Source organism: Corvus kubaryi, unplaced genomic scaffold (genome assembly GCF_017639235.1).
Source record: "Corvus kubaryi isolate FWS band 111438036 unplaced genomic scaffold, C.kubaryi_AGA036_p1.0 37041, whole genome shotgun sequence".
Lineage (NCBI taxonomy): Eukaryota > Metazoa > Chordata > Aves > Passeriformes > Corvidae > Corvus > Corvus kubaryi.
The window spans coordinates 128,307-156,302 of NW_024581018.1; the positions used below are offsets into that span (position 1 = coordinate 128,307).

At 43.5% G+C, this 27,996-nt stretch overlaps 2 protein-coding genes across 13 annotated transcripts; one reads left to right on the plus strand and one right to left on the minus strand.

Annotated features, from left to right (window-relative positions):
• Positions 1-128: 128 nt before the first annotated feature.
• On the plus strand, positions 129-27,985 carry IWS1 (interacts with SUPT6H, CTD assembly factor 1). 8 transcript variants are annotated; one of them, XM_042020673.1, is made up of 16 exons: positions 593-680; positions 2,567-2,623; positions 2,713-2,767; positions 6,435-7,107; positions 7,630-7,822; positions 8,060-8,117; positions 8,414-8,514; positions 8,785-8,935; positions 10,409-10,491; positions 10,776-10,905; positions 11,593-11,710; positions 12,424-12,535; positions 12,720-12,776; positions 12,980-13,091; positions 16,175-16,278; positions 25,804-27,985. In XM_042020673.1, exons 4-16 carry the CDS (start codon positions 6,483-6,485, stop codon positions 25,850-25,852), a joined length of 1,893 nt encoding a protein of 630 aa, XP_041876607.1. In that variant the 5' UTR covers positions 593-680; positions 2,567-2,623; positions 2,713-2,767; positions 6,435-6,482; the 3' UTR covers positions 25,853-27,985. The 8 variants fall into 8 exon arrangements, with proteins under 8 accessions (XP_041876601.1, XP_041876602.1, XP_041876606.1 ...); XM_042020675.1 differs by having other exon boundaries at positions 2,567-2,594; XM_042020667.1 differs by lacking the exons at positions 2,567-2,623; positions 2,713-2,767 and adding an exon at positions 129-253 and having other exon boundaries at positions 565-680.
• LOC121661011 (coagulation factor IX-like) lies at positions 17,474-25,999 on the minus strand. Of its 5 annotated transcripts, XM_042020678.1 has the most exons (9): positions 25,917-25,975; positions 25,407-25,575; positions 24,170-24,330; positions 23,280-23,304; positions 23,035-23,148; positions 21,996-22,196; positions 20,651-21,357; positions 19,091-19,208; positions 17,474-18,234 (listed from the first exon to the last, which is right to left on the minus strand). In XM_042020678.1, the coding sequence occupies exons 3-9, from the start codon at positions 24,323-24,325 to the stop codon at positions 17,657-17,659; spliced, it is 1,899 nt and encodes a 632-aa protein (XP_041876612.1). In that variant the 5' UTR covers positions 24,326-24,330; positions 25,407-25,575; positions 25,917-25,975; the 3' UTR covers positions 17,474-17,656. The 5 variants fall into 5 exon arrangements, with proteins under 5 accessions (XP_041876612.1, XP_041876611.1, XP_041876610.1 ...); XM_042020677.1 differs by lacking the exon at positions 25,407-25,575 and having other exon boundaries at positions 21,992-22,126; positions 25,917-25,999; XM_042020676.1 differs by lacking the exon at positions 25,407-25,575 and having other exon boundaries at positions 25,917-25,999.
• Positions 27,986-27,996: the final 11 nt, after the last annotated feature.

The following is a 27,996-nucleotide window of genomic DNA, read 5'->3' on the forward strand; positions in this document are numbered from 1 at the left end:
GGCACAGCCCGAGCCCACAGCGCGGGGGCGGCTGTGACCGTGCAACGCCCCCTGGCGGCCGCTGCCCCGGGAGTCTCGCGAGACCCGGCGCGCCGTGCGCGCGGGGCGGGTGTGCTGCTGGGCGGGGAGGCGCCATCTTGTTCCTGTGCGAGGCGGCGGGGCCGGGCCCGCGCTGAGGGAGCGCCCGGGGCAGCGCCCGCCGCCACCGCGGGGCGCGGCATGGACACCCACTATTACGGCGGGGAGCAGTCAGGTAGCGGCGCGGGGCGCGGGACCCTCCGGGGAAGGCATCGGTCACGGCGGGGCCCGCGGGTTCTGGGGGACAGCGGGCGGGCCTTGGCCTGAGGGCAGCACGGCGTTAATTCCTTCAATAGTCCGGTGTGTGGGCAGTGCATCAGTCGCTGCCCGCATGGTGTAGGCGGTTTTGTGCGCTCTCCGGGGGTGTCTGGGGTGCTTTGTTCGGACAGCCCCGTTTTCCTGCCCCGTTAGAGCGGGAGCCCGCCCGGTTCCTGTGCGGTTCCTTTAAACGCTGAGTTTTACTTTCTTTTTTTAACCTCGGGATAGATGATGGAGGAGCTACTCCGGTGCAAGACGAGCGAGACTCAGGATCTGATGTGGAAGATGAAGGAAACGAGCAGCATTCTGGATCCGAGAATGGAAGTGTAGGGCACCATTCAGAGGTACTACGGGAGCTTTATCTAGATAAAGTTTACTCTTTTCTGAATTCTTTTTTGTTGTTGTTTAAAGTGGCATTCTCTCATAACCGAGGCATACGTATTTATTCAGTTCTTCTTAAGGGTCCTATCGGGGAAAACTTTACTTCCATAAAAATGCATCGGATAGTCTCTTGACAAGTATGTTGGCTAGGGTTTTGATTTTCTTCTTAATTGTTATGATAGCACACATTGTTCTGAACCTGAATAAGCTGTACTCGATTAGCTTCGATTTCACAAAGATAAAATTTTGGAGTTTGAAACTCTAAGCAATGGATTATGAGGAATTCGAAGTTGCACCTGAAATTCTGCACAGTGATGTAAAACCACATGCTTTGGAGGTGTAGATTTCCTTGCCAGAGAATAAATGTTCTCCCAGCTTCCATGTCAGATGGGGGCACTGACTCTTGAGTCTGCCTTATGCTGGTTTTCACCTTGTAATTCACAAAGGAGCAGGTGTGCATGTGGAGCAGGTTAAGGGTTCTAAATGGGACCTGTTCTTCCTCTGAAGTGGTTCCCATCTGGAGAAACATTCAGCATGGAAAGGCTTTGGTCCAGGATTGTATCTGGGACAGAGTCACTTCATTTGTGGATTGACTTTTTGGGCTGAGAAGAAATTGTGATAAAAGAGAAGGCTCCCTTTAGACTTCTAGGACAGTTTGGAAGTTAAGAGTTAATTTTTAAGAATTGTTTGTGACTCACAATAGAGTTATATCAGGTCTTAGTCGGATGGAGTAATTCTGGCCTGTGAACTCAGGTCTTCTAGCCAGCAAAGTTACAGAGAACTTTTTGATACTCATAAAAACTGTAATCAAAGCCATTTCATAGTGGTGTGCGTATTTTATGTAAAGATCAGGATTTACTCTGGCTGGGTTTTCAGTGTTACACATTTTAGAAATTGCTTAAAATGCGACATAGGCTGATGTGGGAGAAGGCTTGACTCCATTGTGGCATAACTTGCAATCCTTTTTTTTTTCTTCTTTTTTTTCCCCGCCTTTATTGAATTCATACCTCCCTCAGAGTTAGAAACTGGATGAAGATTTTGTATTTGTATAAAGTGAAAGTTCTTCCCATGTATTTGAACTTACCTGTAAAGCACATCTGGAATTTACTTTTTTTGAAAGGTGTTGATAAGTACAAGGGAAGAAATAGATTTGGTGTGAGGCAGCGTCTCCTGTTGTGACAATTACAAATTCAGTGTGGCAGGAAACATATTTCTCAGCCTGGGAAACATAACTATCTGTCAGGAGGGATTTAGTACTTCTGTTTTAATGAAAGAAAAGTGTGATGAGTATGTGAAGAGTCATGGTGCTGCTACAATAATATTAAACTTTTTTCTGCCATGTACAAAAGCTTAATCATTGGCTCTTACTTTTCTATGCTTCTCTGAGATTTTACTTTTACTTACTGTGACAAGGAAGTTGACTGTTGTTTACATCTGCAGCATGTCTTCTTCAGATTTAGGTAAGCAGAAAGTACCAGTTATCATTGTTTACTGGTCCTCTTCATGTGCTGCAATATTTTAAGGGCTTTGTTCTGTGGTGGCAGGTGAATATTCCTCTATAGATAAAATACTTCAGAAAGTCAAGTAAAAGAAAAGAGCCAAGCTAAGCCACCTTTCTGACCAATACTAAATGTGAACCATCAAGTCTTAATGCTTTATTTGATTCAGCTCAAATCAAAATCTGAATATTTGGTTTTGCTATGAAGTCTTAATTTTTCTTGCCCTGCATTGAGTTCACTTTGCACTCAAAAGGCAATGTGGAGCAGCCATCTCTGAAAGGAGTAGCTTTCAGTCATTTGTCTTATTATTTACTCTAAATATTCTCTCGTCTTATTTTCTTCATCTTTAGGAGTATGTGGGAGAAATGACACTCAAAGGTAATAAAACCTTTGAGACAGCCTAATCAGTTAAGTCTATTTAATTACTATTTTGTCTCTTAATTTAGAACGCAGATGTAAAGAACTAAAGTTTTAAAATTTCAAACTTTTCTTTCAGGTTCTTAACTTTAAAGAAAAGGGGAATCCTGAGGAATTACTTATGTAGGTCTCAGGTATGTGGGTTTTTCTTCTCCACAATTCTTTTCTGGCTTTCCTTCCCCCAATCCCACTTTATCTATAAATGTTCTCCTTGATGTCCTTACTGATTCTGCTTTAGACAATTAGAATTAGTTTTAGTACAGTAATGAATCTGAAATCATGTTTACAGTGTTTGTCCAAGTCAGGGTCATAGGGAAATCTGTAATAACTTAGTTCTTACACTTCCACCAAGTTGCTGCTGTTTCATGAATTGAGTTCTGGTTAGACTGTGACTGTTAGCAAGCACCAATATGTGAGACTTCTGAAAAAAGGAGGAACTTGCTGATCTGCCCATGATGGTTATGTAGGTCTTAGTTTAACACTCATCTTTCATGAGATTGTAGTGGATGGGTTCCATTTTGTTGAAGTTACTAAATTATCAAAGAAGTAGCTCTTAAAAGTGGCTGCATGTTGATCCAATAAACTGCTTGGTAGCTGAAATTTTTACATAGAAGTGTAACACTGTAAATTTGATTTTGATGTATTCTTTATTTTATACTGTACTAAAGCCTCATGTTATAGAGCTCTTTCATTTAAAAAAAAAAAGTTAAGGACATCTCAATTAAAATGTTTATAGATAAAGAGGAGGAAGAAAAGAAAGCAAAGGAATTAGAGAAAAATGCGGTAGCAATTACCTGAGACCTACTTGGTTTTGAGAATGTCTGATCTTTCAGTTAAGTATTTGGAAAAGGGAAACTAGAAAAGTCAAAAATTACATACTTAATTTCTTTGAAAACACTTTTTTAGAGATGAACTAATACAGTTTAAAAGGGGTGGCGAAGACTATCAAACTTAATCCAACAGTGTTTAGTCATTTTACTGTGAAGTTGGTACACTTTTTATATCAATTACATTCCAAAACATGTGGATTCATTAATTGTATGCAGAAGTCTTTCCCGCTGTGGGCAGCTCCGGCCCGTGCAGGGTCTCAGCTCTGCTGCAGAAGGTGCTCCGTGGTGCTGGGTGGGGGCTGTGGGGCGCTGCTGCGCTCACTGACACAGTGCTGCTGCCTGGCCTAACCTCCCACACCGGGCTGGAGCAGGTGGTGCTGTGTGCCCAGAGTGTGCAGGGACACCTCTGCTACCTCGGTGCTGCTTCTCCAGGTGGTCACACTGCAGCAGTTGAGCTGCTCTGAGCGCTGGGCGAGCCTGCCAGCTGTGTGTCTGCTCTCCCTCCCCAAACATCTTCATTCTCAGGAGTGATTGTCAGTTTGCAATAACAGAGTAAAGGTTCGGAATCTTGTAATAATCTGCAGTAATAATGCTCTATAATTATAGTGTCCTCTCACCAAGCTTTTGCATAAGAAGTTCTTTGTAATTTAGTGATTAATTCTGAACAGGTGCATATATAACTTGCAGCCACACTTCTGATCTTAGAAATATTGAGGCTTATTACTGATTCTAGTTGGTTCTTAAATTTGTTTGTTCACCAAAGAATTTCTAAACTGGAAGCTGGGAAGGTGATGATCCTAATATCTTAAAGAGTAGTATTTTAATTAATTTCCTTGGGTTCATTTAGGAAGATCCTTTATTACTGCTGGCATAATTATCAGTACTATTCAGCATTCACCATTTGACATTGAGAGAAGACAGACAAACCTACAAAAAATAAAATGGTAGAAAAACAAGGATTAAATAATTTTTGTTACTGTAGATACCAATTTCATTTCAGTGTTTCTCAATGACCTTACCTGTAACTGCTGTGGAATCTGCTTTCTGTTCTGTTTGCAGCTGCAGTTTTCTTTAATCTTAAGTATTACACTCAGGGAAGATCTGTCACATGCACCTGTGATTGGTTTATGTGGGACATACTAGGAGATGGCAATCAAAGTGATTTTTTGGTAGGGGAAAAAAATAGTAAGTAACAAACTGAGAGTAGTTGAGTGTACATCCTCAATTCTGTCACTTCCTAATATTCATATTGTTTAAAATTCCAGATTCAGGTTTTAACAGAACCATGTTTCCTCTCTGTGAGGAGAAACGAGAACTACTGGATACAAAAGATTCAAAAGATGCATCGCTGTAGAGACAGGAGCAAGCAGCAGAGAGAAAACAACTCAGATTGTCACATCAGCTGTTTGTAATTAGGATTAAGCAGCATGGAAATAGTGAAGTAGTATTTAAAGTGCATGTTTTAAAATTGCATAGTCCTTGGGTTTTTTTCGTTGTTCAGTAACTTTGTTAGTCATTCTGCAGTAATTTAGAAGATCTTTATCAAGTGCTAGCCAAGGGAATAAAGTCCAAAGTCTTAAAAAGCAGTGCTCTTTGCCACTTAGAATAATTATGAAGGAAGTAGTTCCTAAAAGCAATTGAAATTAATTTTATTTAAAATTCTTCCTGCATCATGCATTTTAAAGATTAATAGTATTTATTGTTGTAGGTGTAGGATAGCTACACCTATGATTTTTTCATGGCTCTGAATGTGGGAGTAGAATGACTACAGAAAATAAAAATAGATAGAATGTCTGTTTCCAAGGAAATTAAATTGCAGAAAAGAGAGATTTGGAAACTCCAGCACATATAGGTCTTAAAGCATCCCCTAGGACAATACTCAGTTTGGAAGTAGAAAAAGTTTATAGCTGAGACAAAATGACTGAGGTAAGCCTGGCTGAGGCTTTGAGTTGAGCATGCAGAAGAGAAGTTCCTTGTGCAGTGTTGTTTTCAGCTGAAAACAGGATTATGGTGAGAGTAGCTGTGAGAGCTGAGTTAATGGAGCGAGCGTTCAAGAATCTAATTTCATATTCTCGGGTAAATGCAATTGAAATTTTTTTCCCAAGTAGAAATTAGATGTTGGAAAGATAAAATATGATGCTGTAAGTAATTATATTTAGCAAGATGGCTTGTGAGAGGTTCTAAAATGGAGCGTATGGCTTAGTATTTTTTACTGTGTAGAAAAGTCAAAGGATTGTTTCAGTTCTAAAGTTGTCAGGTGGGTGTATTTGTGCATGGGTTATCTTGGGTGTGTGGATGAGCACGGGAGCTGTCAGCATAGGGGAGCGAAGTGTTGAAACACTTCTGGTGCATAGAAACACAAAACTTGTTAACAATAATACTCTGAAAGGTCTGACTAAAACTTAGTTCCTGGTTTTTGGTAGGCTTTTGGTCTTGACTTGTTCTTAAGTAGGTTTCCTGGACAAAGAAACAGGCGCTAGCTTCACTTGGAGAGTAATGCTTGTGCTGTTTCAGTAAGATGTATTTCACAGAGAAAACATCTCTTTGAGATTTTCAGGAAAATAAAATGATAGATGCAAGATACTCTTTCTTGCTTTATTACTGGGTATGTCACCTAAACCACTTTGAAGGCCTGACCTATTAAAATAAAAGTACTAAGCCTTTACCCTTGAGCAACTGGACCCTTCTTAGACATGCTTAAAGTGTTCTGTGAGTTCTGTTACCATTTTCAAAATACCATGGAGCTGCAGGATGGACATACTTCCATTGATCTCTTAATACTTTTCTTAGTATAAAGTATTAGATAGTCTTTTGATGTAAATTGTCTAATTATTTCTACGTAGAAATTATTTCAGTTTGCAGCTCCTTGGATAATCAGATTGCAGGAAGGACAAGCAAAAATTCAGAACATCTTTTCTTTACTTTTTAAGGTGTTTTTGCTTAGTTGCCTGAGATTTTTTTTCTGTTTCAGAATGAACACAGTGATGGAGAAGATGACAGGCAAGTAGGAGAGCCTCATATGACAGACTCTGAAAATGAAGATATCCCAAGGCAAAAAGACAGTGACTCAGATAATGAGGAGCCCCCAAATCACAATGTAAGTGATTCAGAAAATGAAGCAACGCATGGAGGGAAAGACAGTGATTCTGATACTGAGGACCATCCAAACCGGCATTTAAGTGACTCTGAAAATGAAGAGGCCTTAAATCATCGAGCGAGTGACTCTGACAATGGAGAACCTCCGAGGGATCACAGCAGTGATTTTGAAAATGAGGAGTCACACAAGCAGCCAGCCAGTGACTCTGAGAGCGAGGAGCTCCAGAAGCAGCCAGCCAGTGACTCCGAGAGTGAAGAGCTCCAGAAGCAGCCAGCCAGTGACTCCGAGAGTGAGGATGTCTCCAGACACAAGCAGATAGAGTCTGAAGATAGCGATGGGGAGGACAGGAAGGAAGACGTGCAGAATGACTCTCATCATTCAGATAATGAACATGTAAGGAAAGGATTTCAGGGCTCTGACAGTGAAGATGAAGCCCCTAAGAGACATAAAATATCGGACAGTGAGGAAGATGAGAAAGAGGAAGAAAAGACGGTGAAGAGGAAAACAGCCATCCTTTCTGACAGTGAGGATGACAGTGAGAAAACACGTAAGAAACTATACTGTGAAAACCTGCTGTGACAGGCAGTGGTGTGAAAGTTAAATTGTTGCTTTTATGTGAATAAAACATCTAAGTGAGAAACCATAAATCAGATTTGGTTTTGGAGCAGAATTGCAATTGTAGTGGCTGTTCTAACTGCTTTGCTGTGTGAATGTGTATCTAATACTTCTGAGTAATAAGTAGGTCTAACTCAGACTAACAGAAGACTGCAGGGATCTTACTGGCATCTGTTGACATGATAGTTTGTTACTTATCTACTTCATTGCTGTTTCTCCAGTAATTTTTTCCTGTCGGTTTTTTTTTCATATACTGGGGGTGAGAGATTTAAAATTACAATTTTTTTATGGATAGACATGTATGGAAGCTCCAGTTGCTGATTTAATAAAGTGGATATGCTTTTTAAGAAATGGCAATGGTCTGGTGTAGGAAGACTAGACAGAGAATAGTTTGAGAGTAACAGTTGTCCCCTCTGTTACTGGGACAAGTAGTAATGCTCTTTTCTGCTGGCAGCTGCAAAAAAGGTACGAATCCTTTCTGATGTTGAAGAATCAGATAGTGACGCTGCTTCAGAGAAATCTGACAAAAGGAAGAAAAATGTTGTGTCTGATAGTGAGGAGGAGGACGAAGAAGGAAAAGAGAATGCTGGGAAGAAAAAAGAGAAAGATCTGTTTGGCAGTGACAGTGAATCTGGAAATGAACAAGAGTAAGTGTGAAAGAATATGAATTATTTTGGGGTTGAAGACTGTGGGAGTGATGGTGAATAGAAAATGGATAAATCCCAACCAGTGAATGACTGTCTACCTTCATTGGTGGCATGAAGAGGAAGGTCAGTAGTAGGAGACAGAATGAAAAGGGGATCTTCTCACATTAGAGATTTTGCAGAAAAGACACATCTCATTGTTGCAGTCCAAATAGATAAATGTTGCTGTTACCTTCACAGGAACCTGATCGCAGATATATTTGGAGAATCTGGTGATGAGGAAGAGGAGGAATTTACGGTAAGTATTATTCTGGATGTTTCCTGCTCACTTGCTAGATCTGAAGAGAATGTATATGCTGCATCAGGTCAGTTTTGTATCTGCCAGACTCACTGGGGAGCAGTCTTTGGGTTAAATAACATTTACAGCTCATCTTTTGGGAGAGTTGGTGTGACAGTAGTCACAGGGGGAATTAAAAAGACTGTTCATCTTGCTAGATCCTCTGAAGACTTACCTGAAGCTTTTTTAGTGTCAGGTACCTGCATAGATGCTCAGTCCTGATCCATACACTGATTTGCACTGTCTTTGCCCATCAGGGTTTTAACCAGGAGGATTTGGAGGAAGAAAAAGGTGGTGGAGACACGAAGGAGGCAGCAGATGAATCGGACTCTGATGATAACATCAAAAGAGGGAAGCAGTAAGTCAGTGGGTTGTGTATTCCTTTCTTAATGCCAGATTTTGGTGAAATGGCATTGTGGACCCTGGATATTACAGGTGTGCACATGTTGGGTATTACAGCAAGGTCTGAGGGCCTCTGGGAGCCATTGGAGTCCTTCGGTAGTTTTGCATTTTGCATACTGAGAATAACTAATTATCTCACAGGGGCCTTGAGACAGTGTTTGTACACTAGAGAAACACAATTATTTCCTACCAAGGACCATCAGCAAATGCTGTGGTTGTGTTTCAGCATGGACTTCATGTCAGATTTTGACATGATGCTGCAGCGGAAGAAGAGCATGAGCGGCAAGCGCAGGCGGAACCGTGACGGGGGAACTTTCATCAGTGACGCAGATGATGTGGTCAGTGCCATGATTGTGAAGATGAATGAAGCTGCTGAGGTGAGTTTTCCAGGTTCCAAAGATACCTTAAAATTCATTTCCCTTCTATGGGCAAATCTTGTGATGAAAAAGATACAAAAATCTGGCTTGTATTCAGCAGGAGTAACCTGTACACTATGGAAAGCTTCTAATGTCTATATAACAATTTAAATATTTATTCTGTTGAAATTTTGATAAAATACACATTTTAAAAATTAAAATTAGCTAAATTGCTAAACTTTGATCAGCTGAGATCAACTTCTATCAAAAAGGATATATAGGTGCTCTATAAACTACCTAGAAGTATATTAAATACTGAGAAAGGGAATGTGCTTTAATTCCATTATACTGTTACTGGCATGCGTCATACTTTGGTATTTGTTCCTGAGAAGAGCCCTTTTCCAAATTGTTTGAATGACAGTGCTGGTAACGATGTCAGAGGAACAGATTCATGGGACATTCTGTCTTGGCAGCCTGTGTTTTTCATAGGACATTCTGTCTTGGCAGCCCGTGTTTTTCAAGGAGAAATGTTTTAATACGTTGCTGTGGAAGGTTTATTGGCCTTTTGTCAGGTCTTCTGTTTTGTTGGAGTAGCAATCAAATTAATAAACAGCACAGCAAAACGCATTAGAACCAATTGAGGGATATACAGGACTTTAGAAAGAGGAGCTTTACAAACAGTAAAAACAAAAAAATATCTTCTTGAGAATGAGATCAGAAGGATAATGAGTTCAGAAAGATGGGGAGAGTGAGAAAGCAATCTGGAAGGCAACTGAAACTTCATTGGGCTTGACAGGAAAGCCTTTCTTGGACAAAATGACAGCCAGATGTTTTGAGTGAGGTGGTAAAGTTCGGAATTTGGGGGCAGGAAGAGGGAAGAGATGCAGTAGAAGAATCTTCCCCCTTGCAATAAAACAAACACTGCACAGAAAGAGCCTTCAGTGGATTAGGATGAGTGGAAAGGAATTACCACATCTGGACAGAAATCTGTTAATTGCAGTGGGTGTTTTTGATATGGGAGACAAGTACTGAACAGATAGTGACAATCAGGCCTTGGATTAAAGTAATTTTGAAATTGCAGAGGTGAAAATACATGTTCTCCCTTCCCACTGTTCTGGTTAGCTTTTTCTGCTTTTTAGTTGAGGCTTTACTAACAAAGTGTTGAGTTACCTGTGCACAGCATAGAGGACCTCCACTTATTGTAGTCAATCGAAGTCATGAAGTGGAAAAAAATTGTAAATTTAGGGGCACTCTCCTAATGTGATGCTTTTGTGGGAAATATTAACTAAAGTGATGACCCTTTTTTCAGAGAAATTATTGCATAATTGTTTGTGAGCTGTGGGATGGTGGGGCAGGAGATAAAGCTAGTGTAATCCCTCCAAAGTTGCACTTCTAGTTTAATAGACTAGTCTTATTCTTGTAAGTGTTGCAAAGAATGAGAGTTGCTGATTTCTTTCTTTCATTAATTTGTGCTCATTCTTCAACTCTTTACAGGAGGATCGTCAGCTGAATACACAAAAGAAACCAGCACTAAAGAAATTAACTTTGCTACCAACTGTAGTTATGCATCTTAAAAAGTGAGTTGTCATTCTTTCAGTTAACTGTAACTTTGGGGAATAGTAAGAATTTTTAAGATTTCATGGAGTTACACTACAGCTGTACTGAGTATGGAGTCAAACACTTTCTTTTTATTCCAGGTAAATGCTGAAGCTAGGTGACCTCAAAAACCTAAAATTATACATAATTTTCCCTCTTAATTTAACATGAAACAAACTCAAATGCACTATTTTCCTGAAGGAACATCACGTCTTAAGATTTTGCTGTATTACATGACTTCAGGGCTTCTCTTTAAACCTTTTAGGCAGGATCTCAAAGAAACTTTCATCGACAGTGGTGTTATGTCTGCCATCAAAGAGTGGCTTTCTCCTCTTCCAGACCGAAGTCTGCCAGCACTAAAGATAAGGGAGGAGCTTCTGAAGATCCTGCAAGAGGTTTGGAACTGACTTTTAACCATATTTGATTAGTGGCTTCCATGGTTTTACAGTCATGCACTTTAGGGAAATGTTGGGTGATAAATGAACTGCAGCTGTTGCCAATGGGCTGTGCAGGGAAACACACAAGGAAAGCAACCTGCACAACAGGTGTAAAACAATTTAGATGATTTGGCCCTGCCTGCCTGTTTCAGGTTTATACGCAGATTTAAGTGAAGAGTTATTTGCTGTGCATCCCTGAATTTTCTTCCCTTGTGGTCCCTTCTCTTTTCCAGTCTGTTAAAATGTGCAGTGTGTGGGAAGGCCCCTCACACTCAGTGTAGGCTTTCAGTGTCTGTAGCTAAGCTGATTGCTTGAGTGTCTTTGCCACGTAAGTTTTTATCTTTGTAGAATGAATGGTTTGAAGGCAGTAGCACAGTTTTGGGGTAATACAAGCTAAAGAGCATTCGGAGCAAAAAGTTCTAGAAAGCTACTTAATTTTGTGTATAAACCTAAGAATGTTATGGCAAATTTCTAGGTTTAGGTGTTTGATACTTTAAACAGTTCCTAGTGGGGCAATGAAAAACATTAATTTTTCCAAGGATATTTAAGTGAAAGGTGAGTTTTGGTCTTTTTGCAAAGTTCAGCAACACCATTAATATTCAGACATCATTTATTGCTATTTTCTGACTTTCCTTTACTCCGCAGCTGCCCAGTGTGAGCCAAGAGACCCTGAAGCACAGTGGCATTGGACGGGCTGTGATGTACCTGTACAAACACCCCAAGGAGTCGAGACCGAACAAGGACATGGCCGGGAAGCTGATCAGTACGTAAACCTGCCTGCCTGAGATTCCACTGATGGGGAATGGAACTTCTGCATCAGTTTCTGATGCACTTCTGTTGTCTGTAGAATAGATTCTGCAATGTAGGAACCTCACTGATCTGTTCCATCACTTCATAGAGCTCTTAACAAACACTGTTACATTAACTACTGCATGCACCTGTTTCATTCTTATCCTAAACCAGAGGGTGGCATTTGTTTTGTCCCGCTTCTCTCTTGGCTCATTGTCCAGATCTTGTGTATATGCTGCAAAGGCAGGAAGGTGCTGCCAGAGGACTATTTATTCCGTGGACTTTAGAGAGAACTTGGCTGACTGAATGTTTACTACTCAACCAGCTGTACTCCATGTGGAGTGCATTCCATCCAGAATGGCTGCAGACTGATGATAAACTTAGGTTCTTTAGGGACTTTCCTGCGTATTTCTAAAATAGCATTCCTGTGGTGTGCAGGACAACTGACACTGAGTATTCTGAGAGCTTGGAGACATCCTAAAAGAGCAGGCAACAGAGGCTTTGGAGAGGAAAGCTCTTGTTTCTATTAACAAGGCTACTTTTCCATTAAATACTAAGGGCTCAAAAATCATTTGGTTAAAGGAAGCGTAAATACTAGCCACAAACTTTCAAAGCTGTACTTTATCACCAGTGTGGTTTGAGAGAAAAAAAGGCCTGGTCTTTGTTAACTAATTATTTTTTTAATAGATGAATGGTCTCGACCCATCTTTGGCCTTACCTCAAACTACAAAGGCATGACCAGAGAAGAGAGGGAACAGCGAGATTTGGAACAGATGCCTCATCGAAGGAAATTGAGCAGGTAGGAGTAGCAGGCCGAAACAGGAAATCCTTCTTTCTAAGACTCCATCAAGAGAAACAAAGTGGTGTGTAAATAGTACAGGAAATAAAAGGGTAGTGAGTTACGGCCTCTTAACACACTTGATTGTCTTTTAAAATTTCTTTCTCTTTGTATAGATGCCTATAAATACTTACTTTTCTTGCAGCTCTGGTGGTCAGACTCCCCGCAGAGACCTGGAGAAAGTGTTGACAGGAGAGGAAAAGTAGGTTGGAATTTTTTTTTTTTTTTTTTTTTTTTTTTTAAATAAATTGAGTAAAGTATTTTGGTGGCACTACCACTACGGAACTTGTGTAGAGGTTTTAGAGGCAGTGGTATGCAGTGTGTTTCAGAGGAGAGCACACTGTGTGGCTTTACTTCTTTCTGGATAAGATTCGTCCATTACAGTCACATCCTTTTTTTCCATAGGGCTCTCAGGCCCGGGGACCCTGGTTTCTGTGCCCGTGCGAGGGTGCCAATGCCCTCCAACAAAGACTACGTGGTCAGGCCCAAGTGGAACGTGGAGATGGAGTCCTCCAGGGTAAGCACTGGCAGTGTCCTGGTGATTGTTCCTAAGCCTGGTTACTGTACAGGAGGGTAGTTCTTTTAAGGGCCTCTTCTAGTGAGCATCGACAGTAAATTCTCTGATAAGTAGGCTGCTCTAAGCTCATCACGTGTTTTCACAGGAAAACATCTTCTCTGACCAAAAAGAGATTTTTGAGTTAACTTTTCTAGAATTTCTCTCTCAGGTGAGAATCTGATTTACAGGCCTCTTGCTTTTAAAGCATTTTGAGCTCAAGCTGCAGTTCATTCCTTGTGTCGCTGCACTGATGTTTTTATACCTCTCCCAGCTTTTGTATCATGTTCTGATAATGTTCCAGTTTGGGAAACCTTTGAGGTTTTGGTAAACATGAACAGCTTCAGTGGAGGCCTTTGTGTTGCTTTATGTGTTCATCCATTACTCATACAGTTTCATTTAAAAGGGGTATATGTGGTAGAATATGTGTAAATGGAAGAAGTAACAATTGCTGTGCTGTCTGCTGTTCTCTCTCCTTCTGTCCATTAATTGAGATGTTGTTTCTAGCCCGGGACTATTAAGAGAGGTATTAGTCGCTTGGAAAAGCACAAGAGACGGTTTGCTGAACAGAAACGACTCAGCAAAGTGCATCGGGCCATCAAGTTCAGCATTGAAGGCAACAGGATGCCCCTGTAGCCATACCACTGCCTTCCCAAGTTGGAGAGGTATCCCTCGAGGGAGGTGTGAACAGTGCATGTGCTCCAGCTGTTGGCAGTTTGCACATGCAGGACAGGAGTGTGTACACCCTAACTTAAACCTGGAAAACTCTCCTTGAATTCTCTCGTGTCTGTACTGTGACCTACAAGGGAACTTGTACAGGACTAAACAGGCTCTAGCACATAACATCTGCCATGGCTCCTGCCTGCACAGCTTCAGGGTATCCGAATGACAGGAGTTCAGTGAAAATACCTGTGCTCAAAACGAGCTTTGCACCACCTGTGGTTTTGAATGCTGTTCTGATACAATTAGGTTTTCCAGGTTCACCTGAAGCGACATATGGGAATTCTTAGCCCTTGGTACAGGACCTTGTGTCACTGCATGCCGGCGTCTGCGGCTGACCTCTGACTGGGGCACAGTGAGGTGTTTTCACACCTGCTCGTTCAAGGAAGTAGAATGATGTGAGATGAGGGTGGTTGATGGGAGGTACAGAGTTGAGACCAGGGGGAGAGGAGTCCTCTGCTGTGAGTGTGCGTTGGGAGAACATGCATCAGTCTGGGAATTGTTTTCACAATTCCTGGTCTGCATTTCAGTGCTGTGAGCAGGGCTGCCACAAGCTAACAGTGACAGGAAGAGGTGAGCACAAGTCATAGATAACTGTTGAGTTTAAACGTCATATTTATTTGGTTTTTAAAATATATTTTCTTAAACATCACTGTGAAATTTTAGCTATAATTTCAATGAATAGTGAATAGTTTTATGAATAAAGCTTATTTAAAAGCGCGTCAGGAGCACCTTCCTTAGCCATGGGAACAGGTTTCTAATGGATGTGTTTTTCAGATACTAAGTAGCATGTTCTGGATATCACTGTTTTCTCCCAAACTTAAAGGTGTCATGTTTCCATCACTTACTGTTTCTGTTGTCCAGTTAAGGAAAATTGCCTTCTAGGAAGCACTGGCTATGGCTTGGAAGGTCCTTGCTGTTTGTCTTCAGTGGTGTGTCAGCACAGCATCACTGTATTAATCTGTGCGGAGTAACTGTTGCGCCACCTGGTTTTCATTTGCAGTTCAAATACAGAGATGAAATGCAATAACTTCTAATAGCTTGTATAGTCTGCTTAGGCATTTCTTTTTGCTACCCCCTACACTGCCTTTGTCCAGTAATCCCTTGCTTTCTAAATACTAATCCTTGACTTTTAAAATAAATGGCAGTGTAGAATTGATGTGTCAGTCACAGTGTATCCATGTGTAACTCTCCTGCAGGAAGCCCTAGAGGGCTGACACTGGTGCACTGTGGTTCTGACAGAGCTCCAGCCAATAGATACCAAACTTCCAAACTGTATCCAGCTACACAGTGATTGACCCTGCACTGTGATGGCTGTGAGTGCCACTGCCTCTGCCTGGGCCCTGCAGATACTGCAGGAAGCATTTTCCCCCTCTGGGAAGAGAAAAGACAGACCAGCTGGGCCTAGGGGCTCCCCAGCTCCTTGCCCGGGTGCAGCCTCGCATGCGCCGCTTGCCTTGGACCTCTGGGGCGTCTGCTTTTTTTCAGTGGTAATTATTAGTTTTATTTTTAAGTTCCAGGGGACCTCTAAGAAAGGGGTGAGTCGACTGGACAAACAGATGCGGAAATTCACAGATATCAGGAAAAAAAGCAGATCGGCCCATGCAGTGAAAATCAGCATTGAGGGCAATAAGATGCCATTGTGACCCTTCACAGAATGCCCCATGAGCTCTGCTGTAAGACAATACACCCACAGACTCTTTGGAGACCTTTAAATTTTTTAACTTGTTTGGGGTGGGTTTGGTTTTTTGGTTTGTTTTATAAGTGAATCCTTAAATTGTTGGTTCAGGTTCTGGTAGAAGATGTTGTCCAAGGACTGTGAATATGGGGACTCCTTTCTCCTGATTGTATTTAAACTGGCCCTGTTGTGTCCTGTGTACAGATCATGTATTTGTTGTATTGCAACACTTTAAAAAATAAAACATCTTCTGGGTTTTTTTGGGAGGGGACTGCCTGTTTATTGCTCAGAAGAAGGTATGCACAGACCACCTGGGATGTGGAAGAACTGAGGGGTTGACTTTTTGTTCACCTGTGTCCTTTTTATTCATTGCTTTATTAATCAGTTGTTACATCTTTGGAGATCTGCATCTATTGCTTTTGATTTAGAAATACTGACCATCTTCCATGCAAAAGATTTTCTTTTCATGAAGACTAATGTAAAGTTCAGGAGAAAGCCAGCAGATTGACCACTTAAAGTTCCAGCAGCTTCTAGGTAAAATGTTGCTGTAGCTTACCAGTAATTTTGCAAAAGTTTATTTTACCAGTGGGAAGGAGAACGTTCTTGTGTAAGGGGGGATAATGCTGTTTCTTTGTTCCTGCTGCTACAGAATGACAGCAGAGTAACATCTGGTACTGTGGCTTCTTTGCCTCTACCTCTGAAAATGGCTGTCTTTGCTGAGCTTGCCTCCAAGAAGAGGACTCTTTTGCACAGGTAATTGGCAGTTGGTATTTCTTCAGTAAAGAAGTCATCTTTGTGCCAGAGGAGCAGAGCCTGTTTGCTGTAATGAGTAGTCTGTAATTCTGGGGATCCTGGTGTTGGCTGAGTTACTGCTGGGACCAGTCATGGAGAGATTGCAAGTGTGTGGAGGGTCACATGTTAAATTTGTCCCTGTGAGAGTGGAGGGAGTGACAGTAACATAGAGCTGTGAGCTGGGACACCAGCTTGAAGCGAGAACTGAAGGAGGACACCTGTGCTGGCTGGGGCACTAAAGAGTTCTGTTCCTGTTTTCCCCAGGTATGCATATAATGCAGTAACCATGTCAGGTGTGTGTTTTTAGTGTGCTGAGCCCTTCAGGGGTTTAGGGTTTGGGTTTTTTTTTTTTTTTAATTCATTTCTTGAAAGCCAGGACATTCTTTACTGCCATAGTGGCAGATGCAACCCTGTGAACTGTGTAGAGCTGTTCAGAGCCAGAGTCTGGCCGGAAGGTTCAGGGGTTAGAATGGATTCTTTTTTCATCTCCCAACTTTTTTTGTAGGTCTTATGCTACAATCTGGTCCTGTAGTTAGGGGGGGTGCTGGGGACTACTTCTGAGAGACATTTCCCTGAAGTACTGAACCTGGTTGGTCTTGTGCAATGCCTAATGCAAATTCTTCCAGCCAAAATTAATTGTAATAGCTCAGCACTGCTTGTTCTCTGATGAAAACAAAGATTCTGTTGTGGAACAGTAAGAATGGACTTTCACAAGTTCTGAGGGTTTGTAATCATAATGTCATAGTCAACTGTTAGAAAGGGTCACATAATCAAAACTTTTGACATGAAACACAAAGATCAACTCTTCAGAATTCTATGACAAAATCCTTTCATCCTCCTGCAGAAGGTTCCTGCTCAGTTTATACACAATTCCATACAGCCACTGGTTTTTGTACTGGAAAACATCTGTAATTTTAGTAAACTGATTTGTATTTGAGGTTGTACTTTGTGCCAGAACTTTGGGGCTCCCTCCCCGTGTTGAGCACTGCCTTCTGACGGACACCATTAGCACAACTGCACTTCATTCGGTGAGCACTGAATTCACACAGGGCTGTGGGCCTGGCTGTGGTAACACAGGTAGGCTTGAGGCATAGAAAGTGCTTGCTTTCTCTAAAACAAATCTTCCAAATTCACATTAAGAAAAGTTATCTCCTCCTTTGTTACTTGCAGATAGTTCTTTATTATACACAAGGACTTTACTCAGCAATACTTTGCAATTTATGCTTTTCAAAACTTCTTTGAGGCTAAGTTGATTTTACACCATTAAGGATGGGAGCAAGCACAGTGTCATAGGCTGAAACATTGTAATAACAGAATTGCTCCGTTCATAGAGGTGGTATTAAGAAAAGTCAATTGTAAAGTCTTCTGAATCTGCTACACTTTCAACCACCTCTTTGATCCAAGGGATGTAGTTGGATACTCTGGTGTATACGCCGTATTTCCCTTGCTCAGCACAGCCCTCACCCCAGCTGACAATGCCCAGGAGGAACCAGGTGTTGTGGTGGGACACAGTGAAGGGCCCCCCGCTGTCCCCCTTGCAGGCATCGGCCGTGGCTGTGCTGTGCCCTGCACAGAACATGCTGTCGGTGAGGAGCCTGTCCATGGCCTGCTGGCAGCGCTCCAGGCCCACGATGGGCAGCCGCACCTTCATGAGGAAGCGCAGGGTGGAGCCCCTCTCATGTGTGGCTCCCCAGCCACTAACCATCCCCACTCTCCCCTCTTCGGAGAGCAGTGCAGCCAGGTTAGGGCTGGGCAGGCAGATGGGAATCACGTACTCATTCAAAACAGCAGCACTGCTCAAGTAGAGCAGGGCAATGTCACCGTTGTAGTTGTTGGAATTGTAATGTGGGTGCGTCCAGCTCCGTTCCACAGCGATCTTCTGTTCCTTGAACTCTCTCTGGTATTTGTCAAAGTCTCCTGCACTCAGGACAAGTTAAACCATTAAGCAAACTGAACAGCCTCGGTGATATTGTCACAGGGAACAGGAAGGATAGGGGGTTATAATGCTTTTATCTTTTGTTCCAAGGTGGGACAGCCCAACCCAAATCCTGCTTGTGATACTGATTTCTGATGCTGTAGCTGTGATCCTGCAGTCCAAACTATCCAGGTGCCCTTTAGAGGCAGGACAGAGCTGGAGCCTGGATGCTGACACACTAACAGAGATTATTTATTTCCCATAAATACTGTCAGTTATTTTTAGTAAGCACTGTTGTGTCTAAACTTCCATGTTTTCCCCTCAGGAACATGACATCAGCATTAAGCTGCAGCTGGATCTAAGGCTGGAGAACTGTTTCCTGTCACGTGCCCAGTGCTGGAACACTGTTTGCTCCTCCCACTCCTCCCTCTCTGCAAGGGTTTAAGCACAAATTCTGTTTGCAGCATTCCCACTGCAAAGGGTCCTGTGGCTGGAGCTGGCGAGAGGAGCTTTATGCTCTGACGCAGTTACAGGCTTAGTGGAAGAGGCAGCACAGGAGGAAGCTAATCTTAAGGCTGACTGAAACCCCAAATGGCTTTGAGCGCAGACTGTCACCTGCAGAAACTCTTCACCCTGAAGTGTCCCTGAGATGTGCACAGTGAGTTTGCCAGAATGGGTCTGTGCTTTATGCTCTCAGGTTCTCAGTGGAAACAAAAGGGACCAGCTGCAGCCTTTCAGCCCTTGCATGGTGCCAAGGCCATGATGTGTTCTCTAAATCCCAGAGAGGCTGGGCCTGTCTCAGCCCTGCCTTCTGTGTCACACAAGGCCCAGCTGCAGTCAGAGGTGCCCCTTGCTCACCCAGGGTGACGTGCTGGGGGCTGACGAGGTCGAGGCAGTGCGCAGCCGTGAGCACCCAGCGCCGGCTGATGAGGCTCCCTCCGCAGAACCCGATGTTCCGGCTGTTCCGGAGCAGCACCTGCGGGAGGGGAGAAGCAGAACCCGGCACCAGGGCGGGGCCAGGCTCTTGCACACATGGTCGGCTGCAGACCTGACCCTGGGTAAGGGACACGGCTGGTGGGAACGACCCCACCAGCAGACCAAGCACAGGTGGGGTGAGAACAGTAGTAAAATGATTGCACTCCTGGAACAAGGGAGCAGAGTATGATAAGGAACTAAGCTTGACAAACTCAAATCGATTGCCTGCTGCAGTGGCTGGCATTCTTCTGAAGCAACATGAATGACTGAGATTTTGTTTCATGTGGTTTGAAAAGTTTTGGGGGCTAGGAACAGAACTGCAAGGTGTAGTTCACTGGGACTCTGTTCATCAAATTTGTAATCATCTACACAGTAGCAAATGGAGAAGTTAAAACATGCTGCTCTGTGTTTGATGTCCGTCTTGTCTGTTCAAAGTTATAAGCTCCATCAGTGCCTCAGCATCTCCTCAATTAAACTCTCTAGACCTGTAAATTAATGTGTTAAACTCAAGAATATATATATATATATACACAAAATTAAGTTACAAATTGCCTGCTGTAATGAAAACTTGAAACTTCCATGATGGTAACACTTCATTTCAAGAAGAAAATGTATAGGTTGGGCAGCATTCAAACTACATTCCCATATAACTACTCAGAATCAGGCTATAACATGGTGGAAACCCCTAAAATTGGCTAATAGTGACATTTTCACTTGTCCACCTCTGATTTTTCTACCTGTAAATACCTCCTGACTTGTGGAATTGGGAAATCCACTTGTATGACAGCAGTAAAAGGGACTGATGGTAACATGAGGGTTTTTTAGATCAGAATTTCTGTGCACAAACCCCCACCCAGCACTAGGACACCGACCAGAAACAATAGAGTGAAAATCAGCAACAAATAAGGACATGCACAAAAAATGCCCCAAACCATGATTTAAAATCCAAAACAAGACAATGGAAACAAACACTTCAGTTATCCCTGTTTGCCACATGCACTTGCCTTCACCTTTGAGGCCTCAGTTTTACCTCCCTTACTGTAACACCTGTGAACAGCTCTAAGGAATCTCAGCTGGCCATGGAACCTGACTTGTGAAAAGTACCAGCCTTCCAAAAGGAGGCAAAGCCTGGCTTTTCCCCAAGGACATGCAGACACAACCTGAATGAGAGCACAGAAGATGTGACTGACTTAAGAGAGAGGGTATTAACATTCCAATCCAAAAGCAAGATAGGGGAAGAATGATAAAGGTATTTAAGGTCCCTATCATCAAAAAGCCCTGCAGAGGACTGAGGAATACCTGTGGTTCCATTGCTCTTGACCTGAAACAAACAATTTTATAATGGCTTGATGAACTCTGCTCCTCCTGATGGACCCAGTGATGATAAAGTAAACAAGCATTTAGGTGTGGTGTTTTATGGTGAGACTGGAAGGAAAGTATTACCTGCCAGGGGCAATGTCCACGATGACACAGTGTTCCTCCCGTTACTCTGGAGTCATACTGCTCCCAGGTAGAGCCGATGTTTGCCTGGGAGGGCTGAGGGGCAGGCTGAGGCGTGTCCAAAACATCTCCCCCGTCACTGCTCTGATGCAGCCCCTCATTCCCATGCTGAACAGCTCCTGTTCCGTTCTGGCCAGAGCCCTCCCCTTGCTGGTTTTGCTCCGTAGTATTTCCCGCTGTTCCTTCCCGTCTGGCCGCAGGTGCTGTGGTCTTGTTCTGCCCTGCAGGACCCTGGGTCGGCTCACCCTGGGCAGCCAGGGCTCCCCTGGGCCTACCAGGCCTGGCGGTCTCCTCCACTGCCTCGTAGTGCTTAGAGACATCCAGCTCTTGCCCCACGGCACTGTCCCACAGTGGTTTCTGGGTCACAGAGCCCACCTGTGTCTTGTTCCAGCTGAAAACATCTCCTGCCATCCCCGTTTGTCCAGTGTCACCCTTTGTGCACACGCTCTGTCCAAAAGCATCCTTTAAAGTCTCCTTTCCCCCAGCATCACTGTGTTCCAGCTCTGTCTGCCTAACCATGCCCTCTGTGTTCCCATTCCACTTGGGCACGACATCCCTGTGCTCCCATTGGCCCCTGCGGAGCCATTTCGGCCCCAGCCGCTGTTCCTCCAGAGCCCACCCGGCTTTGATCAGGCCACAGGGAAACGGTGCTGGAGGGAGGAATGACAGAAACAGCCTTGAGCTTAGGGTATGTGGTGTCGTGTTGAACTCAACGCAGCTTTTCCAAGGATAGGACTCAACCTTCCAGTAAGAGCCCAGGAACAACTCTGACAGCGTGATGTTCAACAGCCCATTGGCCAGCACCCGACTGAGGTGTGCAGAGCTCATTGCCCGGAAAGGGGCCCGCGGCTGTGCCTTTTCTGAGTCACTGGCATCAGCCAGCAGCAGCCTGCCCAGGGCCCTCTTCAGGACAGAACGCAAACTCAGCGCTCCCTTCCTGCCTTAACAGCCAGTTTTAAAGCCCCCGGCCTGTCCCCTCGGCACTTCAGCATCATGACACTGTTTAGCCCGTGTGGATGCAGAAGGAACAGACCCAGAGCTGACTGTCCTGCTGCTCCTTGACCCAGTACCTGTTCACAGGGGCACTGGATTACAGACACCTGATAGAGAGGAACCTTAACATTTAAAAGAGATAAACATTTTAAATAAGACGGATCTTTTCATACACTAAGTGGAAGCTGCAGTAGCTGCAGCGTCTGCAGCTCTTCTGCAATTAGTGAAGGAGAAGTCGCTGCCTGCCAACTTGCCCCTTGCCTGAGGTAACCCGAGCCGCCCCTGCTTTACCTGCCTGCACGCATCTCTTCCCATCTTCGTGCAGGGCGTAGTCCCTGGCGCAGGAACACACCACGTGGAAGGCGCTGTCGCCGTCCCTGCAGTACTGCCAGCAGCCGCCGTTCTTGTACCAGCACTCCAACTTTTCTGCCAGGAAAACACCGGCACCGCGCGGTCACAGCTGCGCACGGGCGCCGGGCAGCTCCCAGAGCTACCACTGCATCAAGGAAAGTAGGAAAACATCTGCTGGAATCTCACAGGGAAACAGAAGGAACCACCTCTTACAGTTCTAGAAACCCACGCTGAGTTGCAGCAAACCAGACTTTATGTTTGCTGTTCTGTTTAAACTATTCTCCTCCTATTTGCCAACTTAGTCCTGAGGCCACAGCTGAGCTCGGGGCCTTTCTACCTGTGGACCAGGGGCAAGAAAAGGCCTAGAAAAGAAAACATTTCTAAATACACCTGGTTTTGATCCATCTGCATACCCTGTCTTTTATATCAATGCAAGTTTAAAGCACAGGGCATTTTAGGGGCAGGGGGGAAATTCTCTGAGAAACTGACTGAGATTTTTATTCATTGTTACATTAAAAATAATCATGTTTAATTGTTTCACTGTACAGACAAAAAGTTGACACTTGGAGGAAAAAAATTACTTATGATTCATAGTTTCCACATTAGTTTAGCTTTTGCTATTATTTCATGCCTCAGTTTGCAAACTGGATACAGCCTTTCAGAGGATCAAAAATCTGACAAGAGAAGGCAGTTTTTTCTCCTTCCTTTCCCATTATTCATATATGACAACATAAATATAATAATGTTTTTTTGCTTACAGTAGGCTTTGTCTCATTTGTTTGATGATTGACTCAGTAAAAGAGAAGAGCCTCACCATGACTGATCTCCAGTGCAGACATCTATGGCAGGAGTTACTAGAGTTGTTATCCCTCTAAAGTGATAAAAAGGGGTAATTCCCTGTCATTTCTTGAAAGCAGATGGGAGATGACCACATGCCATCCTTCCTTCAGAATGAATGTCAGTGTGTCTGCTCCTGTACTCACCTGTTTCACAGTTGTGTCCTCCAAATGCGGGGGGGCAGATGCAAAAGTAACTGTAGTGTCTTACTTTGCACACTCCACCATTGTTACAGGGATTTGTACTACATGGATTTAAACCTACGGAGAAGAAACAAGGTAGAGTGTAGCTCCAGGAATTAAGAGAAACCTGGCTCTAAATTGCTACATAATTCTTTGTACCCAAGAGGGACACAAGAGATACATTTTCTAAAAATTCCTTTTTTACCTACCTTTGTAATTGAACCAAAATTCCATCTGCAAGAAGAAATCACAAATGAAGAGAACAGTCATAAACGGTCATATTGATTACTGAAGATATAATTTAGAAAACTCTTTTTTTTAGGGTCCATGTAAACTAACGTTTTGATTAGAACCATGAATGCACTCTCAGAGCAGATCTCCTGATCACCACCATGCCACTCACTTTTGTTTGCACCATGGACCAGCCCTAGAGTGCACAAACTGGGCTGTCCTGGAACCAAAATGAAACTGGAAAGCTCAGGTCCATAAACCTTTTAGCCAGTGTCTCCTGGCCCAGGAGTTTCAAATGGCACCACCATCACCTGCACCACCCCCCCCAAAATGTGTCAATGCAAGGCCTCAGCACCAGCTGCCTTGCTCTGAAGAGCCACTTCCCCTGCACTGCTCTACCTGCTGAGGAGACATCACCTGGCACCTTGGGCTGGATCCAGGAGAGCTCAGGCCCCTCTGTGAGAGCTCTGTGTGACACCCCTGAGCAGAAGGCCCTGGCAGAATGCCCCAGCCCTGCTCCCAGCAGGATGCTGTTAGGCCCTTGGGAGCAGGATACCCCTCCTTTGTATTTGGAGGGTCTGATCAAGCAAGTGACCTCTGAAAATGTCCCAGTCATGTTGCTGGATTGATACTCACACAGATATGGGGTTTAGATACTTTCAAGGAATTGTGTTTAACATTTACACAACAAACTGAGCACTCAACAAAGTGAAATCTCACAGGTGCCTTGAGTGACCTACCCTGAAGGGACTCAAGCTGCAGCGTCCATAGGCACACACCTACCAAAGCCATACCAGATGGCTCGGGAAGGATTATTTATACCCCACTGCTAACTTTCCTCTATTTCTCCTAAAATCAGGTTTCTCACTGTTTTCTCCTGTGACTGGAAGATCTCCTTAGCCTCCTCAAACGAACACTTTTCCTCGTTGCATTCTCTCTCCAGGTTCCCTGGGCGAATCTCTTCTAGGAAGTAGTTGGCACGTTTATGGACTTGCAGCACCTCATGGGCTTTGTCTTTTCTCATAAACACTAGAAGAGCAAAACTGAACAGTTGGTACAGGAACACAAAGCAGCAGCAGCATTGTTACAGTCACAGTCAGACAAGTATTCAGTGGGCTGGTATAAATAGGGGGAATGGAAATTTACACAAACAGCCCAAAGGAAAATAAAATTATCCTGTGTTCCAGCAAAAGATACCAGTAGTTTAAGCTTTCTTTCAGTGAATCAAAAGAGCCACTACTGAGACCTGCAGATAAGTGCAGAAATAATTTTTTATTCCACAAGACTCCTGAGTATTGCAGCTTCTTCCGTGGAGGATGGTTATATTTTTCTGCTCAACCATCTTGATTCACAGCAATCATTAGTTTGGTATTTGGTAATGGAGACCCAGAGTTTTCCAGGTGCTACCGTGGCCACAACAGGACAGCCACCAATCCTCCACTGAGAGAAATATTAAAGTGTCAGATCTGTACTTACACCTAGGTCATCTCAGCTTCACTTCACTGAACTACCTGCCCTTCTCCTGTGGTGCCTGAAGCTACTACTGTAAGTTAAGGGAGGAATGCAAAGAGGGAATATGGCAGTAAGGTCCCCCCCCCACACCCCCTGCTGCTTCTAAAGGTTTTTGCCTTTTTGTTACATCTCCAGAAGTGTGGCCCAGTATCCAAAGCCCACTCAGCAGATGGAGAGGCTGCTGCTACCAATGCTCTAAGCTGAAGGCTCAGGCTGTAATCCCCACAAAGCCCACAAAAAACCACGTAGCAGTGCACCTAACAGTGCTCCATTTTCCAAGTCAAGGGGCAATGCCCTGCACAAATCAAACCCTTGGACAAAGAACCCAGTTTTGGAGATGGACTGTGAAAACACACATTTCCATGTAGCTGCAGGAACAGTATCTACAGCAATGCCTGAAATTCTAGAATGATATTAAATTTTCCCATTTCTAGGCAATTAGTAACAGCCCATAAAAACTCTTAGTGGAGAAAGGCTTTGGATAGATCCTGCTGTCTGTTAACAGAAAATATCTTTCATGAGTGAAATGTCTTTCATGAGTGAAATTCCCCCTCAGCACTCCTTGTATTCTGGGGTAACCTCAGAGGATTTACCTGCTCTAAGTAGGTGTTGCACACAGAGGAGATGCCTGTGGTGAGCCTTCTGGTGTGCAGATACACTGGCAGCTCTGCTCTTCCTCCTCTGCAAGAGCAGCCACAATGATCCCCGAGATCCTGCACACTCTCGTGCCTGTTTTACAGCTCTCTGAAGCCATTTCCAAACCTTGTGTAAAACAGTCAACACAAGGTCCAAGGATACATGTTGAGAGTGCCTCATTTTAGTGTCCCAAATTGGAAATCTTTGCCATGCAAAAATCATGATGATTTTGGGTTCAATATCACAAGGAGAATATTTTTCAGCAGGGGTGCGGGCTAAGTAGAAAGCTAAGAAAAGCTGATTTCTCTTGGAAATATATATATACAAATATTATTTTTTTCTTGTGCATTTCAGGAAGTGTTTCTTCAACCCACAGGACTTTGTGTTCAGAACAGGAATGTAGTTTCAGTTTAAATGCTGAAATTGCCACAGTAACACAAGTTAAAAAGGTAACTCAGAAGTACTACCTGAATATGAAAACGGGCAGCTGCTGTTGATGGAGCACATCAGCAGGAGAAATATCGCAAGTAAGGAGCTGCCCCCCATGTCAGTGAGTATTCAGAACACTCTGACTTCCTTCAGAGGGAAAAGAAGAATCAAGTTAGTATGTTGTCACAAAACCAGCCAGCAACAAAGATGAAGTAGAAGCAAAAGGACAAGAGCAGGGACAAAGAAATCAACATCTCCCCAGTTCATTTTGACCTTGTGTCCCTTGTTTCTCCAAGTCACCACAGCAGGAATCCCCACAGGCAGAGGCTGAGCCAGCCCAGGATGTGGTGCAGGGTCTGAGCCAGAGGCCCCACAGAAAAGCCATGGGGAGCATGGGAGTGCAGGGGCCAGACCCCAGAGGAGCAGGGGCCGCTCCCAGTCACAGCCCAGGCCCCGCTGTGCCAGCTCTCGCACCAAGGGCAGATGCACAACCAGCCACGAGCTCCAGCAGTCCCAGCAGTTCCAGCAGCCACTGTGCAATTCCTGATGGTCTGGGCAAGTAAGATCATCCACACCAACCCCAGCCAGGCACCAACCAGCACATACCTGGGAGTCACAGGTACAAGACAGAAGTTTGGATTTCTTGGCATTACCTTCCCCCACTGAATGATTTACCAGGATTCGACAGCGCGTACTTCTCTGCTACCTGCAGCATGTTTTCAAAAACACAGGATCCAGAGTGAGTTCAGCTTACACAGAACCATGCAATTATACTCACTTTATTTTTTTAGGGGAAGACAGGAAAGAGATTTGGATGTACACCAGGAACAGCCATGAGGTCAAGAGATTGATCATTAACCTGTCACAAATATTGACAGAGGAGAGACAACCTGGATTCTATGAAACACATTAGAAACCCAAAATCAGAACAAAATTGCATGTGTTTCCACATATGCACAGGTGCATTAAAAAGAGAATTCAAAAGGTCTTTAAAAATATCCTTCAGTAATAAAAGCCACCTTTTGCAACAAATTTATTCAGGAAGATGTGGAAATTTCGAGAGCACATTTCTGACATTCCATCACCTTTCAGCAGGTAAGACCAACCAGTTTGGAAAACACGCAAGCTGCTCTGTTAGCCCTCTGTTGAAATATGCGAAGCTGGGAGTGTGCAGGAGGATTCACAGCAGTCACCTGCAGGCAGGCAAATATTGCTCTGCCACAGTGACAGCCACCCCTGACATTACAATTTCTGCTGTTTCTCAGATCTGTGTTTTACTGCCTTTGAACACAATTGTGTTTTTCCCTGCGAGTCAGTGATACAGGTTCCCTCTTCCCAGTGCAGGCCTGGTGGGAAGGCTGCTGTTCAAAGCATTATTCTTTAGCATTCATCCATCCCTAAATCCTGTCCCAAGGCAAAAAGAGGAGGAGAAGAGAGAGACAGAGCCAGCAAGTGACAAAGAAGCCCTTGGCTTGACTGCTTCTTCTTCAGTGCATGACTCAACATCCTCACTTGGGTAATGAGCACAGAGAGGCAGCTTCTGAGGGAACAAGCTCACGAATTTAAGAGGTATTAAGCCTCCTTGCTGATACCATATTAAATTTCTCACAAACCCTAATAAAATTTTGTGGTACCTGGGGTTTTTTTGTTTAACAGTCTCATCACAAGAGCAGACTGAAGTTCTTCACTGATCCAAACATGTATCCAAGCTCATCGAGATGTTGGAAATACAACACTACAGCAGAGATAGTTTTCCTTTCTCTTTCTACAGGATTAATTATGTTTAACAAGTCTCAAGTACTAAGATGAGAAACAAGTACAAATTGTGATATTAAACTTCACTTGGACTACTGCTACTTCCTATAGACTTACTGGTGCTGAATGTCTTTATTTTTTTACTGATACACACACAGACAGAGATGCAAACAAACACGTATTTCTCAGTAAAAGCACCAGCAATGCTAACACAGCCTGCAGTCTATTGCATTCACCAGAACAGGAATGAACAGAATTGTTTGCTTGCCTTGTTAATTAGAGGACAATTACAGACCTCATGATAAATAGAGCCAGCAAAAGCTTGGAATTAAATTTTGTTGGTTTTTTTTGGTTTGTTTGTTT

What these genes read in the sequence shown, in the direction of transcription:
- IWS1 (XM_042020667.1), top strand. Translation starts at nt 220, where the DNA reads ATGGACACCCACTATTACGGCGGGGAGCAGTCAG. An exon ending in TTACGGCGGGGAGCAGTCAG is followed by an intron (nt 254 to 564) that starts GTAGCGGCGCGG and finishes ACCTCGGGATAG; the next exon opens with ATGATGGAGGAGCTACTCCG. An exon ending in GTAGTTATGCATCTTAAAAA is followed by an intron (nt 10,492 to 10,775) that starts GTGAGTTGTCAT and finishes TAAACCTTTTAG; the next exon opens with GCAGGATCTCAAAGAAACTT.
- LOC121661011 (XM_042020676.1), bottom strand. Translation starts at nt 25,995, where the DNA reads ATGGGGGGCAGCTCCTTACTTGCGATATTTCTCCTGCTGATGTGCTCC. An exon ending in CTGCCCGTTTTCATATTCAG is followed by an intron (nt 24,331 to 25,916) that starts GTAGTACTTCTG and finishes TTGCTCTTCTAG; the next exon opens with TGTTTATGAGAAAAGACAAA. An exon ending in TCCAGTCACAGGAGAAAACA is followed by an intron (nt 23,305 to 24,169) that starts GTGAGAAACCTG and finishes TTCTTCTTGCAG; the next exon opens with ATGGAATTTTGGTTCAATTA.